The 19698-nt window shown below is 32.5% G+C and overlaps 1 protein-coding gene across 1 annotated transcript; it reads right to left on the bottom strand.

The window, feature by feature from the left end:
* Window positions 1-577: 577 nt before the first annotated feature.
* On the bottom strand, window positions 578-16628 carry LOC111026692 (lactoperoxidase-like). Its single transcript, XM_022304822.1, has 13 exons — window positions 16565-16628; window positions 16323-16433; window positions 13642-13812; window positions 12317-12546; window positions 11939-12112; window positions 11664-11828; window positions 5376-5600; window positions 5088-5215; window positions 3723-4097; window positions 1692-2064; window positions 1044-1152; window positions 861-960; window positions 578-782 (listed from the first exon to the last, which is right to left on the bottom strand). The coding sequence occupies exons 1-13, from the start codon at window positions 16567-16569 to the stop codon at window positions 639-641; spliced, it is 2310 nt and encodes a 769-aa protein (XP_022160514.1). The 5' UTR covers window positions 16570-16628; the 3' UTR covers window positions 578-638.
* Between the last annotated feature and the right edge of the window lie 3070 nt (window positions 16629-19698).

Raw genomic sequence — 19698 nt, 5'->3', positions numbered from 1 at the left:
TTAAAAATCTAAAATATTTCTAATACTCCTCAAAATTGACTCATAGATCTACTAATTTTCAATAGTGGAAATTGCTAAAAGAGAAAAATTGTTGTTTAAGTACTATAATATCATGATAGTAGGTTCATTTTTTAAAATTATGTCCAACCATTATAATATAATGAGATAAACAGTTCCCCATTAGTTAATTTCTTGTCGATTTATCTCATTTAAATTTATATTAAAGATTTCTAACTCAACAATTTTGACGGATCGAGAATATTATATAGTTGCAGTTAGCTCAAACACACTTTATTCTTACTGTCGTGCATCAGATTTTTGATTTTTAATTGCATACTTCCTAAATATTACGTAGGTAAATACATAATAAACTTTCCCTTTTAGGTCATAAATATAAAATGCATGCAATACATCTCAAATTCTCAAAGGTTTTTCGGTTTTTGGTATATATATTCGGTCCCGACTCTAACAGAACTAAAAAGCCGTTTTCGTTTCATATTAATAGAATGCTTTTTTATGGTTTTAACTGTTTTATATTTTAAATACTTAACAATACTATACAACAAAATTCTTAAAACTAAAATAGTAAATAAATAATAAATTAAATAGTTATAAACTTCTAACTGCTAATATTAATTTTATTTCCAGCCGTTAATAGGTTTTGATGACGAAATGTTTACAGCTATTGCTTGAATGAACTTATGAAGATTATCGTCCTCTTTGTTCCATTCATTTATTTGAACCTTGTGTATTTGTGGGTTTGGGTTATTCAAGTTTGGTACCTTTAACGAGATCAGGAAAAACACAGTGATATAAGGTATATTTTTATAAATACTTATTTTCTTTATTTAAGTACTCACTTTCTTTTTGATGCTGCTGCTGCAGCAGCCTGGATATTCTTTCCAAGCCCATAAATCTATCTGGGGTAATATGTGTCCTTTACAAGAAACCCTGTTGTTCCTGAAAATCCGTTCGACCAATTTTTTAAAGGTGTCCAAAACAAATGTAAATTAAATAAGATATTTAAAAAAAATTAAACATACTTTTGCTGCGACGGCAATTCCAAAGCGAACGGTTGTATAGTTACAATATTATCGCTGTTATCACACAACACTCTCGATAATTTGATTTTTTTTATTTCCGTCAGTTGCTCTGAAAAAATACATAATGGTATAGAAACGGTCAAGCGCCGAGTATGGGGCAACTTAACCTAACCTAACCGATTGGCAGCAAATTTCGCACACATATTCCTCAAAACTCGAGAGTGGTTCATTGCAACATGTATAGGGTGGTTATGTACCAGCGGTGGCGGCCGAATCGCGGCTCTCATTTTATCATATTTACTAATATAATAATAGGTACTATTCCTCTTCCTGCTCTTTGTATTATTTTTCACGACACTTTTATCACTGGCTACCTCTGCTAATAACTATAATAGGAGTCGGCCATATAAAGTGGTTCGCACACGAATTTTGGTTTGGCTCACGAAAATCGAATAATTTTTTTTATTTACATTATATATAGGGCTACTCTATGATATAACGTGACTCAATTACTAAGTAGAACTAGTAATACAATTAATTTGTGTGGACAAACAATGGTCAGTTTTGTTTCCCGTGGCTCTTTTCCGTGGAAGTACGATACTCCTAGATTCCATAAAATAACGATATATATACATATTGGACTATTACCCAGAGTGAACGAGTTCGGCAGACCGGGGTTCTCGTACCAAAACCGGTCGCCCTTTTTCAGATCGCTGAACGTCTTGGCTATGATGCACCCGAACGTCGGTCCCACGATGCTGTCGTCGATGGACCGTTCTGACACGCCCGCCGACCACAAGTCCACGTCCTCGGGAGTCGTGTAGAGGTCGTAGTACGCCTTCACCGTGGCGTTGCTGATGTCCGTCAGCATCGAGCTCCACGACTTGATCGCCGGTAGCTTGCAGTATTGTCTCCAGGCCGAGTAGCTGGGTATTCCGTGTTCTCGGGCCCGTTGTATGTTAATGGACGCCAAGTCTTTGCCGTAATCGTTGGCCGGCTCCTGGAACAGGTGGTTGGTGACCTGCGCCATCCAACAGAACCGCGGTATTAGTCAACGCGGTCAAAGTTATGGTATGTTACACGTTCGCTAGTATTATATTAACGTCGAGACGGTACCTCTATACGTATCTCGTTTGTGGCCGTGTCTTATCATATATCGTTTACATTATTAATCGTGTGATAATTTATTTTAGTCTGCGAGCGTTTGGCGATATAGGTATACAATAGGTGTCTGGTATAGTGTTTATCTATCGTATCGTAACAAAAATAACTGAGTAAGTGAATTCATAATCATCTCAAATAAATTATTTGGTATATATTTCATATGAGTAGGATATGATCACACTATGTTTCAGCAAATGTCCCCCTCGAAAATCCTGATCTTACATTTTACGTATTATAGGGTAATTGGTGCACAGTCTTTAACATAAATTTATCAGTTACACAAAATTATTTACACATTATGTAACACACGTTGGCACACTAAATCTTTGTGTTATAACGATTTGATTAACAAATTACAGAACTGAATACATGTTTTAACTTTCAATTTTAAACTATAAGTTAAACATATAACTTATTCGATAATTTGTTATATGTATAAAAAAAGAAAATCGAGATTTTCAAGTGCGACAACAACCGCGATTAAAAATGAAAATGTGATTGTAAACGAAGAATTAATGTAATACCTTCTACTCGTATAAATATTATACATTTTCAGTATAAACTATAATTATACCGCCAACTACGTCGGAATTTAAAAAAAAAAAATTAGGTAGACTAGAAAATATATATTGAGATAATCTGCAAGTTAACTAGATTTATCAGTCGAAGATTATTACCAAATAACTTTTTACATACATTCCACAATCAAGGTTTATAACATGAATTAAAAAATCGAATTACAAACCATAAATCAGTGTCTGAAGTGAATGTATAGTTGAAAAAAATAGTTTACCTTTTGTTAATTGCAACAAAATACATTACAATATTACCCTATCGAATCGTAGGATGTATTATGTTCTATTTAACAAAAGTGGTTATAAAAAATCGGAGAAAAAAATAAAAACCTTTTTTGAACCTATAATAATAGTACTTATAATTTAATAATTTATGTGATTTGGTTAACGGAGTTTTTCTCTTAAAAAATGCATTATCTTTTGAGGTGTAGAGCAAAATATAAGGGCAAAATAAATAATCTCATGAGAAATTCATTAATTTGTATAATATGTATTTTATTTTATGACCTGATCCTTTTACTAAGATAAAACAATACTTTTAATATTTTATATCAGTTTTTTGGATCATGTACTTTATACATCATTTGACAGAATGTATAGGTACAAATGATTAATTAATGAACAATGTCACACGTCTTTTGCAACTACTGATCAAAAAATCTAATCTAATTTTGAAATTGAAGTTTTAAGTTCTGATAGTAATTATAATATTTTACACTATTTAATGATTTAACTGTTTTAAAAATTCTTACCTAAAATTATTACCTAAATATTTTATTCATCGAATAGCGAAAAAAAAATATTAGAAAAAATATTCATTTAATAAGAATATCTTTTTGTATTTATGATATATTGTATTATACCTATCGCAAAAGGAAAATTTCATAATTTTGTGGGACGAGAAAAAAAATCGAGTATTTTTCGTCATCGTCGCACTCACCTGAGACGTCACGGCGTCGTCCATGGCTTGGGACGCTTGGTTGACCATGCCTAGTAGATATTGGTCCAGCCAGCCAGGCTTGTGTAAGTCGTACGGTTGCTGGAACATTTCGCTGAACCGCCTGGAACCCAAGAACTTGTGACTGGAACTCCAGCGTTCCATGGCGTCGGGCAACAGCGAGTGACCGAACCTGAAGGCGGCGGCGCCGAAGGCTGCCGGAACCGTGATGTCCGCATCCGGGTCGTAGCTATTGCTAAACCCTTGTGCCGACAGCTCCAGACCGTACTTTTTCATTGTGAATTTGCCCAAAAGTTTCGGCAGGAACTCGTTGTAAGTAATGTGCTGGACCATCGCGCCGACGATTTTCCGCGATTCCTGTTGGGGAACATAATGGGAATGTGATGATACTCGAGGAATAAAACTACATTTTTGCGGAATATGCTGAACGTTATATAACCATTAACCACCCACAAAAGACAATTTTAATCAGGGATTATTATATATATATATACTATACATATTAGGTATATCTTTTAAATTAATAAAAGGCTATGTTTGTGTGTGTATAAGCGATCCACAGTTGAGCCTATGGCACTTATGATAAGTTCATAGGTAATTCTTTACCCGAGAAAGTGAACCTCGAAGCCAATTTGTTACATTTTGCATTTTAAAGCAAGGATTCACTCAGGGGTTTGTTTGCTCGCACGGAGAACAAATACATTTTGTTTGTACAGGGTTGTTATTGGTTACATAAAATAAAATAGTTAATACAATTGTATATAATTTATGCCTGTATTTACTTTTGGTGAAAACCACCCAGATAATTATGTTTGGAAATTTGGCCAACCAAGGTCATTAATTTATCATGATATCGGTCATCGGACGTCAGTGTTAACCTAACTTATACTTATAACCTAACATGTTTGTTTGATATCGTCATATTGATGATCAATGAACTACAAAAACGAAATAAAATTGTATCATTGAAATTTCATAAAGTAAAAGATTTTGGCAATGATAAGCTCTAATACGGGTAACGCCGAGTAATCATTATTATACTATTATCTGACTAATACACAAGTCAAACTGGATTTTTTTAGGGGGTCCCTAGAAATTGTTCTAAAATGGACGAGGAGCCCCCCTCTGGACAGCACTGATTGTAGTAAATAATAATAATGTCGTTTATAATATTATAAAACAATTAGAAGTGGTAAATTTTCAAGGTACAATATGCGTACCTAGTGCGTGTAAATAATATATGTTTCAAACGCATTCTATTCTGTACAAACTTGCAGGCGTAATTTATGTAAGGAAAATTAGATTCAACTACAATTTTTTGTTATCGAGATTCGGCAGATTCGTTACCTGATAGAGTCGTTCGTCGTCCCAATGTGGATTGACCGTGCACAGTTCGTCGGCTATTCGGTTGTGTTCTCGAGTGAAAATCGTGTGCAGCACGCCCAGAGCCAGTTGTTCGTTTACTCGATTGTCACCTATATATGCATACAAGTAAAACGCGAGTGGTTGAAACCGTATATAACCGCGGTAATCGAAATACATTGTGCATTAATAGTTGTAGGTTTAAGTAGTACCTACGACGATTAATAACAATATTATGTAACAATTATAAGAATAAAACATAATAATACATACCGGCTAGGAAACAATAAAGGTCCGGGTGAGGTCTGATGCATCCATCGTCCGGTTGGTCTTTCTTCGGAGGCAATATTGGCTTGAGCCGGTTACCCGCCAGTACCGGGACCATGGTTAACTTTCCACCTTCGAACGACCGGAGTTTATTCGCCAGGTTTTCGTTGGAACCGTATATGAAGTTAGCGTCGATAGGCGATGTCAAAGAGTTGATCTGGACACGGGGACCTACCAATAATAATAATTAATTAATCTCTATTGTACAAATTAATGTCTCTCTTATTGTTTCTCCTCTATATAGACTCAAAAGCTACGGGACTGTTTTCAATAATATACTTTTATTATGACTTCATACTATATTAATAGATTTCTCGTGACTCTGAAGGTGTTTCGAGCTTATGTTTTAACCCATATAGGTGGTTTCTATTGAGTGGCTCCTACATAAATTTAGTTTTGTCTCATGAAAATGGAATGTATTTTTATTTATTTAAACATTTTAAACTGTCACCATTGGTTATAGATTATATTATTGCTGTTAAAATTAGTAGAAATATGGAAAATAAAAATGTTTACAAATATATTTTTAAAAATTTAAAAATCTTAAAATCAACTCATGATCACAATTCATTACAATGATTGAATGATTGCCTTTATGATTTATGATATTTTTTTTATTTGCAAACACAAATACGAATGAAATAAACCTGTTACAAATTAATAAAAAATACCTGCAATTCGGATGTTATTGAATTTACGTTGGCTTTTAGGCATTTATTGAGCTTGTCTCCATTTTTGTGCGATAACATTAAAATGATGTCCAGAATAATTAAGAAGTGGAAAATCATAAGATGGATTATTGCAATGGTGTTTGTATTATAATATATTTCAAATGAAGCAAAACGGAAAACAATCGAAAGATAGATTAATTTTAATTTTAAATAGATTATAATTTTATGCAGCAATTTCCAAAGGAGGTTATGTTTATTGTAAACGGTTGACTAATGTAATAAATTGGTAACGATTTACGTCTTTGAAACGAACATTTCAATGTTCATTTGAAAACAATCAGCTCGAACCCCTGGTTCCGGTTGTACATTCTAATTTTTATTACAACTACACAACACTCCTGAAATTTCGTTTTGAGATTAAGTAATATAGATAAGTATTCGTGTTTTTCTACCCACCTTGGTACCTACCTAAATATGTTTTGAGTTATATTAATAACATGAAATCGAAAAATCACTGTGAAATCATGCGATAATTGTTCCGAGATAATTAATTGTTGTCGATTATCAATTATACCCAACAATATACTCGTGCGCCTGCAACCGACAGGCTTCTACAAACCATAGTATTCTCATTTCTGTATCTACGGTTGAAATAAAGCGCTCGTAATAATATGATATAATATTGGTACGGAACAATATTTTTTGTGTCCTATTTAATTGTATAATAACACGTACGTATATTGGCTATAGGTAACAATAATAGTAATTCAAAGTGTATTGCAAATGTGCTAAATAATATTTTGACATTGAGAACTTAGTTTCAAACTTAGTGCAAATCAAATATTATAAGTTATAATAAATTTGGAGGATAGGCCTAAATTTATATTCAAGGACCACGTTAAAATTATAAAAACGGCGGACGACTGACAATACTCTAAAATGTTGAGACTATAAATTCAAAATTGCATTGTTTTTCTTCAATATTTCATAATATTCAACCAATATTATAACAACAATATGATACTATGTATTTTTGGAATTACGGTAATCGTGTAATTCAGGCAATAACGACTTGCCTTCGTCGACTGTCGTTCTGTTTTCCATACCAAAAAAATAAGACACCAGTAAGCCGGTTATCCAAATATTTTTAAACCCAAATAAAGTGCATAATTTTTTCGATAATGAAATCTGTGATTTGTATAATATTATATTAGTTTTGATGCAGTCGGAGAAAACATTTCCCGAAATAATCGTTTCATGGGCATTAAAAAATCGTCGAGGCGCATCGAATAATAATAATACAATATCCTCGTACAGTCGACGAGAGTCAGTCTATAGTGCGCAGGTGGTACGATTTTACTCGTCGTATTATTATTGTGGAACGAAACGATTAACGACCGGAGGCGCTGCTCGACGGGACTGCGTACGATTGGCAATCCCTTTTCGCATCAGACGGGTGGTGGAAAAAAAAACCCGAATTGTTCTCGTCGCAGGGGTTCGGTCGGCGAGCGGATGGGTGAGGGGGCGTCCTCGATCGTTCTCTCTTCACCCCCACCTCTTCACTCTCTCTCTCTCATTCTCTCTCATTCTCTCTCTTTCCCTCGCCTTCAGAGCAAACGGCGGTGACGTCACGAAGGGGCGCGAAAAAAGCGTAAATAAAATCTATCGGTCCGGAAAATTAATAACAGACCCGACGACAACGGGGCGCGACGGGGAAGACGCGCGCGCGGTCGGCAACGTCTGCGCGCCGTCGTTGTTGTCGTCTTGTGTTGTGCGTGCGCGCGCGCCCGCTCGCGTTTGCGTGCTTAAGAAACGCGAGCGAAATGTTAAATGTTGCACCATCGCAAAACACCGCCGAAAGGGCGTCTTGGTCGACTAGGGTCGTAGCCGGTGCAGGCGGTCCGGGCCGTCTGGCGAATTCACCGCGGTTGCACGTCATCGCGTCGTCAACCGGCCGCGACCGCCGACGAGGGTCCGCCGCCGCCGCGCGCTCACCAAAAGGGACTGCATCCGCCCGTCGGCAACAGGGCTCCATGCGCGGACGGTCACCGGGGGGTGGTTCGGCGCCGCCGCCGCCGACGGTCGAACCCTGCGAAAAGGTCTCCGGTACCAGGATCCCAGTCGGCGGCAGTGCCAGGGTTGCGACTCGCGGTTCACACAACCCCCGGCCCGTAGTTGCGGTGGTGGTTATTCGCCTGTTATGGTGCAGTCTATGGTGTGTGCGGGTATCGGTTTTAGCGGGCGTCGCCCGTTTGAACGCTGCGGGTGACTGTTTTTACCCTAAAATTACCGAGGGTCAATTTGAGCTCACCATTTTCAGCTAACAGTTCGAGCAGGTTTTCGGCTCATAATCACCTAGGAATACGAGTGGGTACCTATTATATACATCTGCATAACATTGCATTGTATGAGTATTGTACAATACACACACATCGTGCCAAATTACTTTATACGGGTTGTGAAGAAAAAAAATGTATTAATGTTATAAGAAAATTAATTTGATAATATTAAGAATGTATAGTTTGCTGTGAATTGAAACAACATTATTTTATATTAAAATTATTGATAGTCAGTAATCACTATAGGTTTATCAGGATTGATTACATGACTTTAAATATTAATTTAAAGTAAATAATTTAAATTTATTATTCTTGAATTATTGTTGTTTTTAAAAATTGTATGAAATTATTAAGATGTTTTGAAATTGGTTATTATTAGCTTTATAACCTTTGTTCAATTGTTGATAATATAATACCGTATAATACAATAAGAAATAAAATACCATATTTTAACAATCCTAAAATCACCACAGGTCATCTGAACTTGATTTGTTTTTACAGTTTGTTAAGACTGTGATACGAATGCAAGACGAAAATTACTATTGTTCTACTAAGAATAAATTAACAAGACAATCATTTCTTCACTCATTTTTCTGTGTCCCTATATTTTAAACGAATTTTTAATTTTTATCTTTCAATAAGACTATAATACTGTTAGGTATAGAAGATATTATTTATTTAACAGTCTTAATTAATCGTCAAGTCTTGTATTCATCAATTATCATCAACTGGACATTTTTTTCCCGTTACTAAATATTACTTTTTCACTTTCATTTCGTTCTTAATAACACAAATACTTATCAACAAAAAAAAAGCAGTATCTAACGACAATTGAAATGTTTAAATCAAACGTACCCATAGTTTGTTCCTTCTATTTTCCATAGTAAACGATATTATTATTATTATTACCTACACAAATTTCTACGCATGTACATATTGTTGGTACAGTTAAAATAGTATGATAAACGCACCGACAATTAAAGGTTCTATAAATATTATAGCTAATACGAACATTTTGTTTTGATTACGGAACTAACGGACAACGTGCTCAAATCGGTCATTGAAATTATCACGCGATTTTATATAAACACGCTAATAAATGTCCAGACTCTCGTTTTAGCATAATATTAGATTTTTTACCGAGGTGACAGTATATTAAATATAATATACCAGGTACCAGTAGGTACACTAAAACTGATTTATGTTTGATAATATTTTTATCTATTTTTTAAATCATGTATGGGCAACAGGGGATAGATTTTCTAGTTACTACTCGATAACCACATCAGCAGGTTGTTGCCTAGGGTCACAACAGCCAGCAAGAAAAACGCAAATTAAACAGGACAAGCTGGGAGCCTATAAAGTAAAATAGATATACATATCTATAATTTAAGTCTAATCACAGGAGATAGTATTATACCGAGTATTTTAAAATGATAGAACCGAAAAGCCAGTGTATTAATATTCTTAATATTATCATTTACTAGCGTTAAAATTCAGACCACCAAGACGACAAAAACAGTGTTTTCCGAATGATTTACAATCAGTATAGCGCAACTATTATTATTTTCACTGGAAAGTAGAATCGATCTATATTTAATTCATTGTTGAAAATAAATACAGTTATTGAAAGTTATTATTTATGAAGATTTCTTATTTCTTAACAATTTTCCTAGTAACAAAAACCATAAGACAATCGTGTAACACTGTCATTATGAATTTGGTGGAACTTATATGGGGCAAATTAAAATAATAATATTTTATTTTATGAAAATTACAGGTGATGCAAAATACCCAAAAAACAAAACCGCCATTGGTGTATATTGTGTGAGTGTGTGACCAGCGACTTCATCCCTCTCCGATCGCCCGAAGGTTATCCGTCGTAGGTACTCTAAACGGTGGTTTTGCAGTTAAACAAATTTCAATACCTGTCCTAATTTTGTTTCCAACAAATTAAATTTGTCACCCGTTTCTATCGGTTTTGTCCCGTGGGTTAAGTAATTAATAATTATAATAATAATATTAATAATAACCTAACCTAACCGTCGCGTGCACGATTTTTTTATTGCCCCACATAAAAAAGTATCTCCTTTTTAGCGTGTGTCGTAAATTATTGATATTTATTAGGTATGGTGTCGGTCAATCTATATTATCATCGCAGTCGTTTTAATTAATACATCGAAAGAGAGAAATAAATGCGCTACAGACTTCAGCTACTTGTGTTAGATTCACGCGATAATAATTGACGTCCTTTTATTTTGTAGTTTTGTGTAGAGAAACGTTCGTTCGAAATAAAACAATAAGTTTTATATTATTGAGTGAAGAAAACTAACGTATATAAATTGAATGTAGAGCCACCATCAATCGCGTATTATGTATAAATACGTGTGGTATATTGGTATACCATAGTATGACTCGCGTCACGTTACCTTGGTATAAAAAGTCATAATAATAGTTGCAGATACAGGTTATACATTTATATAATATGGGCCCATAGCTAAGGCTAGACACTATTTTTTATGCCCTAATAAACATTGTAATATGTATTAAAAACCGAAGTTTGACTGTATCTATGTAATACAAATTATTTTTATTACGAATAGCTATGTACGAATAGCTATGTACGAATAGCTATGTTCTTATAAACGTCAAGTGTTAAATTTTAACTTAAGTTGTGGAAAACTGGAAAGTACAGTTATGACTTATAACACTGAAATCAAGCAATGACCATTTACCATCGATTATTTAGATTAAAGGACATAACATTGATTGATTATCACCGATCGACTAAAGTATGCCGTGATCCTCATGAGAATCGATGTATAGCTATTAGCTATGGAGTCTGTGTGTAGATAAAAGAATATCGGTGGGTTATAATTGCAACTATAAATAATGAATATATAAATCGATTATTCTTTCAGGTATAAATTAAAATTTTTTGTTTTATAGAAAAATTAAACATCGATTTAAAATTAAAGGTGAAATAAACAATGAAAATGTGAATATTACAAAATATACAAGAGAAAAAAAGTTAAATATTATGCAAAATATGGTAAATAAATTTAGTATAGATTCCTGTTATATTAAGAAACACATTTAGATTTCACTAAGCTATATTATGTTTAGAATATGAATATTATAAAAAAACCTGCAAACTCCTATATGAGTCCCTATCCTTAATTATTATTTATTACTGGTATTGTATATTATATTAAATCGGTTACCTAGAGGACAATCAGTATTGACACCGGCCAGCGATCTTATCATGTCGATGCACCTCTGACGATGACTGCCCACAAAAAACTGATCATCGACCGGCACGTTGATCGGTATGCAATACGGATTGTTGGCTCCCGAACAGCACTTGATTTCTTGTCTGGTGATCGGGTCTACAGTAATGTACACGCACATTTCAATGGAATGTAGTAAATATATATTTAATTACACAATCTACAAGTTTCTGAGATAGTTGAGAGTACGCTTAAATCGCAAAATATACCTTTCGTTTCCGCGGTGAGTGTGAGATCGTGATCGATGAGTTGTCCAAAGGCGGCAAACAAAAACGTTATATCTGTGCGATGTGGTCTAGCAATGTCTTTGTGCACGCGGGCCGAAACGGACCTAGGATTAGGTAACGGAAATCCGGTTATGCTCGTCCTGATCGACTTGATACCTGGATATCCAGACAATTTTGTTTAAAAAAAAATATATAATATAACGCGTATATGATTGATGCACAATAATTATTAAATAATGTCTTTGTTTTTGTTTAACCGCAATCTGACATTGTGTTGCGAACATCGAGATCATCAACCAACACTGACTTTAGACGTAAACAGTAAACAAAATTCAATATTCATCGATAACAAAAACTTACCGTCTCCATAATCGGCTGGCAGAAGTCTTTTAAAAGGTAATTTCGCAGCGCCCCAATGTGGATGAACAAAGTTATTACATCTCCCGTCGATCGAACGGAACCCGATTCCGTCTCCGCAATCATTTCCTGGATACGATTTTAGCTCTTTCGGACAGTATGCTCCAATATCAGTGTTTTCTGTATTTATAATTGGTAATAGACTTCGCACTTGATCTTTTGTTAGTCCAAACCTAAACCAAAATTTGTATTTTTGAAAGTTTCAAAATGAATGAACGCATTATACACGGTGATTCACTAAGGACGTTCCCCCTTTTTCGTTTTTCATGAATTTATTCAAATTTTGATTTCACAACTATAAGGTATACCATTTTTATATACCATCCAAGAAGGCTCTATGGCGATACAAACATATTTTTATACAATTAGGAACGACCTTTTGACTGTGAAATGTTAATCTGGGGACTTTTTTTTTAAAAAAAATGTTGAAATAAATCAAAATTTAAAATAGTAGTTCCTGCGTAATTAAAACGTATACCGTGTGAACGAAAACTGGGTTACACTCTACATCTCAGTTACATATATTACTTGGTACTCTATACATATTTTAGAATTCTGTCAGAGGGAGATTGATGATCCAAAAGTCTAGTTTCATGTCTCGCAAGTAGAATTCAAAAATGTACATAGGGTACTGAGTAATTATATGGATAATTTAACTAGGTATACAGTGTACCCTATTTTTGTAGACACATAATAGACCATACAAATTGATTTACAAAAATTGAAAATACAATATATTGGACTTATTTCTATTACTATAGTTTATAGGACAATTTTTACAAATTATAAAATGTTGATGGATGTAAATGGATTACTATTAATAACTTACAAATCATCGTAGTCAATATAGCCATCAAATAATCATGGACCTATTATCCTTAGTACACAAAGATAAATAACTCAACAAAGAATTTGAGAGATCGATATATCTACTTAAAAAAAAAATCCAAAAGACCAAATTTTGAGTTAATTTATTATATTAGATGGAAAATGGGGAATGATCATGTTTGGCGACCACTGTGTATAATAAATGTATTATAAGTCTGCTATCATTATTAGTAAAATCGGAGTAGCGACATAAATGCTAAATGTCAAGATATTACAAATTTTACTATTACGGTAGTCACTAGTCAGTAGCACCTACCTAATAATATCGATTAAATCTAGAGGCTATTTAATATAGTATTGAATAGTATTTTAGAGTAGTAAGACTACTGATCGTAACAAAATGAATTATAAGCTATAATTATAAATAAATAAACACTGACCATTCGCATAAAATTCTCGTTGTTTCTTGAATTACATCTCCAAAATTATCCAACTGAATATCCGTTAGATCGTTGGTTCCAGGCTCTATGCCCAATACTCCTCTGCATGCTTCATGGAAAGCTTCGGAAACATTGGCATATGAAATACATTTTTCGCCATAACCAGTTGGTCTGTAACATAAAACTGTGTTGTAATAAAACCAAAACTTAAATTATAACAAATGCTGATTGTCTAAAAAAATTATGAAATTTTTCAAAAGTCATATAAAATATAAATTTATAAAATCAAAATGAATATTAAGTCATACTAAATTCTACTCAATAAACTATATTTAATTTAATATCTGAGATACGATTAAAATCGCTTAAAAATAAAAAAGATGGCAATGTAATACAATGTTTCGAAGAGAGACACCGCAAAAGGTACCTACACAACAAGCAGATATTCAATATCCTTGATTTATAATAAAAGAAAAAAATGCTTCGAAGATTTTATAGAACTTTCTCTTTCCCTGTCTCAAGTTCGAAAGAAAATTTCTAACTCTTCTCGCTCTGAACGATCATTCAATATTATAAGCATGCGGAAATCTCCAAAAAAATCTCTATTGTTTTAGATTACCGATTAGCACTATGCATGAAACAGTACCAATTTGTTATTATTTTCGAATTTAATTGTTGTTTAATCGATTTTGTTTTGAAATTAAACGGGATGAGTTTGCAGTTTTTTCTTAAATACATTTAGCGAAATCACAACAGATCAATGTCGTAAGGGGTTCCCAATAAGTGAAATGCATTTAAACTTTCTCCCATTTGATAATTTTTTTGTATAATCGATGTACATAAATTAAATAGGTGTTTATTTAAAAAGTCACAAGTCATCTGATCACATGACTATTATAAGACCAATTGTGAAAAATGTAATTTATTTATTGAATAACCAATACAAATATTAAAATATTATACAATAATAAAATTATAATAAATAAACATTTAGAAAGAGGACAAATAATGTTTTAAAACAGAGTGCTTGAAGAGTAAAGGTCTTCTGAGCTTTATTTCAATACATTACAAATATTTACAATGAACTTTTTGAATGTTTATTACACCTATACATAAAATGACCTGTGCATGAAAAAAATTATGGTTCAATGATGGTAATAAACAAATATAATCATAATATAATGATAAAAAGTATTTCCAACTAGGTAACTGTTATTTTTAACTATAACTTTAATTTGTTGAATTTATATTTTCTTATTAATACGTAGGTCCATCGAGAAAATTTGGGCTTTTAGGGTTATTTATTATTAAATCTTTACTAGGTACCTATTAAGAATGTACTAAAATTAATAGTTTTTATACATGCATTATAAATTACAAGCGTAATTAAAACATAATTTAAAAAATAACGGGTTTTTAAATGTTTTTTTTACAACAAGTAAGTTCTATGAGAACAAAAAAGACTAAACCTGAGTTGTTGTTTTTATTCAAAAAAATGTAAAAAAACTACTATTAAATAATGTAAGCTTGATGAGCTAAACCAGGAGTCGGTCACCATTATAATGACAAGAGCCAAAAAAATAAATAAACATTTTTCCCGATTGAGTGTACCTTTTTTATTTTAAACAATATAATCATGTGTAATCATATAAAATTTAGTTTAAGTTCACAACTGTAGGTTTGATAATTTAACGTTTGTTGTTAAGTTTCTAGTTTTCTAGTGTTATAAGTTTCCAGTCCACTATACTAACCTAACCTAACCTATCTAGTTTGGTTTACTAACTTAGTGGTTTTTATACAAATTATAAATATTACTAGCAGGCCACATGAAATCACTATAAGGCCACATGATGGTTGCCGGCCCTTAAGGTAAACCTTAAATTGAGTAGAATTATTATTTCCTACTTTATTGTATGGTAAATATAAGAAAAAACAAACATTGAATTTGAAGAAACTATATTATCATTATTTTAAATTAAGATAAGTAAATATCTAATCGTATAAAAATTTAAAATTGTTGTAATCAAAAATTAACAAATACCAGTTAAATTATTATGTATTACAAATTTACAACATGATATAGTTAATGTTCAATAAATCAAAAAAGTATTATAATTAGTACGTACGGTAACCATATTGAATAATGTTTAATTATTTATTCACTTTAATTGATGATTAATGTTATATTGATATTCGATACAGTTCAAATGAATAATGTGAATAATGTCTATAACAATGAGTCTTAAGCTTAACAGAATTGTTTTGTGTTAAAAAAATACCTATTAATGGTTTGATTTAGTATTATTTAATACGGTAAAATATTTAAATGTCCACTTGGTGAATAATTAGTAAGAACATGGAAATAATAGTTCAAATAGTATTACTTAAATATTATTTAGTACATTGAGACATATACCTAAATAAATGTATTTGTTTTGCTCGACATAGGTAGTTAAAATATGAAATCGTTCATTAAAAATTGTAATGCATCAAAAACTCGACTTAATATATTTTCTTATTTAAAGAGCTTATTAATCATATTCTATTATTTTATCGTAAGAAGTTTAATAATTCGCAAGACCAAAAATATTATGTAACCATGCGCACATTCTAAAATCACATGCCGTACCTACGTCGTGCTGATTCCTCGTAGAGTTAATAACTTTGCAAAATGTACTCACGATATGTACTTGAAGTGTTTCAGAGGCAGAGCACACTCTTCGTAGTCCGATCTCCAACCGTATCCCTGAGCCAACAGGGCCGCCAGATATACGAGCCGCGATAAAGGAGTTCTAAAATAAAATCACATTCATCATCATATAATATCAATCTGTTTTGTCTCGCTGCCTATACGGAAAAATGAAAACCGAAAGAAAACACCACAACCGTGTTCACCGTTCGCGGTCTGTCCGGCTTAACTTACCTCATTTTGCAGGGGCTACAGCACGTGTGATGGTCGTTGTGTCTGGTGGCAGTCTTTTATAAAAGGTGTCCCCGCTGCCATGGGACGCCATACGGAGAGGCGGCCCGAACGAAAGTCGATTTCGTTTTCAACGTGTTGTTCGCTTAATTCATTCACAAGACTTACACCAATTAGCATGTAGGTATAAATATGAAATAGATGACGTCGGCGCTCCGGAGAATCGCACACACGAGTCGACGTGTATACATGGGTAGGTAAACCTATAGAGTCTCTTGATTGCTACTCTTGGTATATACGTTTTCGATTTTTTATTTATCTAGGGTCGTAATAAGTTAAGTCACATTTTTGGTTTGTCAAGATTTATTGCATATTTGTAGCTTATGTTTACTATAATATAGAACAACATTATTTTATATATTATCGAAATGTATATAGTTGACAAGACGTATTGCATTGTAATGCAACATTATGATGTTATGTATGGTAGGTATATTGTCAATAGTCATCATCACTCGTCAATATTACCATCATTAATTAATATTGAATTGATAAATCTGTTATCGGTGCATCTACAATTCTAAAGTTACGACGACCATGCAGCAGTATGTTTTTAAATTAATAAATAAAAGAAGTCGATTAAAAAATGTGAGCATGATAATATTATTATGTGATTTGTTAGGATATTTAATTGTTAATGATTCAAAACATATTTCCAAAAACAACTTTCTTATTTATATAGTTATTGCTTTATTATTTATTGACTTATTAAAATCAAAATTCGAGAGAATGGTTTTTCAGTTTTTCGGTTATTTAAATGTTTATGATAACTATAATAACCTCTAAAATGGCTTTAAAAAATATATAATAAATTTAGTATTTATTACACTTGGACCATTTTTATAAATCATAAATATTGTGAGATTAATATGAGTTATTAAGATGTTCAAGTCATTGTAATCTCCATATCTTTCCAACCCATTATCATGCACCCATAATCTTTGGTGCACAAAGTTATATGCCTAATTAAAAAACTAGTTGTTCAATTTTTACAAAAAATAATTTGTAAAAATAACACAAATTTACATTAGAAAAGAGAATTTGTAATTTGAAAAACTTACATTTCTATCTTTACAGGACACCCCTTAAATAGTACAAAAAATTTCAAAAATTTGAAAATATTGTCCTCAAGTATGTTTAAAAAAAATCAGATTTGAAATATCTGCAATATTGAAGAATACAAAAAGGGTGAGCTTGTTTGGTGAATCAAAATGTGTAATATTTTACCAATAGGTAAGTGTATTATTTTCAATAAATTGAATGGTTTTTAATAATTATGTGTATATAGTTTCTAATAATTGTACGGATCTATTTTTATTCTGTGAAAGTTTACACTGATTATTTGATCCAATAAAAATAGATTTTCACTTAATGATGTGGACAACAAGTTCTTTATGTGTAGATATAGGACGTATTTTTTCTATTATCCGGAACCACCGACGAATATCCAATAATTATACTCTTGGCATTAAAGCAAATAGCAATTTAATATTATTCCTCGATAACATTATTTAATATTAAAAATAATACAACTTTGGAAAATTTAAAATACTATGATGAGCGACGGAGTTCACATAAATATGTTTAATAATAAATCGCATTAAGAGGATGTGGCACCTACATGTGTGTTGTCTCCGTCTTACAAGTGCGTAACATACCAAATTTTACTCTTAATAGATCACGTTTAGCTGCATTAGCTTAAAATTTAGAGTGAATTGACCTCTTATAAAATTTAAAGGTAAGATTATTATTTAAGGAATCTCATACGCTTTTTATTATATTATAATTTTAAAGCGAGTTATGAGTATTTTAAAATTATAAATTGTTGGTACGTACATTTTAAAATAGGTACTCATAACGCGTTTTAAAATTAAAATTTAATAAGAAGCCTGTGAAATGACTCAAATAATATCTTAAATTAAATTGTATAAGAGGTTAATTTACTTTAAATTTTAAACTATTGCAGCTAAACGTGATCAGCTGAGCGTAAAATTTGCTATGTTACGCACTTGTAAGACGGAGACAACACATGTGGGTGCTACCGCCACGTCATCTTAAATATTATCCAAGAGTGTCGACTCAAGACTTAAAAATAATAATATTTTATAGAATAGGTTAATTTATTGTCCACTTGACCAAGTTACGTTTAGGTACCTATATATTATGGATTAGTTTAGATCGATTAATGGAGGTGCTACATATAAGACCTTTTATTGCCAATGTGGATCAAAATAAGTGGGGGGAGGGGGTGGCGCTAATTTAGTTAATTCCTACATTTTGCGTTTTTATCAGTTCCAGTGCAGTCCTGTTATCGGCAATGTGATGTGCTGTTATCTATCTCAGTTATTAATGAATAGTGATGATCTATTAAAATATTATTGCTGATATTATGAAGTTAGTTTATTAGAATAAAATAATTACCTTTTTAAAGGTATAAAAAAAAATTAGTTAACATCGTTTGTGTAGTATAAGAGCTATACACGAGGGAAAAAACTAATTCTTGAAAAATCTAAAAGGGATGGAAAATAACTGTTAAAAGAAGTAGTGGGTATTGGACCACGGCTCGAGGGATGACATTCCCCGTATCCGCCATTTTAACAATTTGATAGGTAATGTTATTGAGATTTTTTTTTTCATATGACGCTGCGAAGCCTTCTCTACGGCCTACACTGCAATGACGTATTTCAATTGACCGTTATAATACTTACCTGTAGTTACCATATGATTAGTCAAGCACAACGTATACATTTCTATTACTCAGTCACCTGTTTAATACGCAATTCAATAACGGTATAACGTCACAAGTCAAAGTTTCACGAAAATGGGTATCTGTAAATTTTAATTTCGTTTTTATTGTTAGGTATAGGTACTTGTTAATAGTGCGTAGGCTATCGAGACGAATGTCGAATCACGTCTGAAAGATGGTATGTATAACCGTTAATAGACTCTAACGTTAAGTCTTGTGCACCTAACCTAACCAGTAACCGTATACCGTATACCCACCTAAGTAGTACGTACCTATCGCACTGTAATTATAAGTTGTGCGCGTACCTATATAATATGTTCTATATATAATA

The sequence above is a fragment of the Myzus persicae genome, unplaced genomic scaffold (assembly GCF_001856785.1).
Source record: "Myzus persicae strain clone G006 unplaced genomic scaffold, MPER_G0061.0, whole genome shotgun sequence".
In the NCBI taxonomy this organism is placed as follows: Eukaryota; Metazoa; Arthropoda; class Insecta; order Hemiptera; family Aphididae; genus Myzus; species Myzus persicae.
The sequence above is the reverse complement of the archived record's forward strand: the minus strand, read 5'-3'. Positions and strand labels throughout refer to the sequence as shown.

Bases quoted from the DNA above. Each gene is read 5' to 3' on its own strand.
- LOC111026692 (XM_022304822.1), bottom strand. The intron at 1,153-1,691 runs GTAATAGTCCAA...GTATTTTTTCAG, and splicing joins GCCGAACTCGTTCACTCTGG to AGCAACTGACGGAAATAAAA. The intron at 961-1,043 runs GTATGTTTAATT...ACGGATTTTCAG, and splicing joins GAATTGCCGTCGCAGCAAAA to GAACAACAGGGTTTCTTGTA.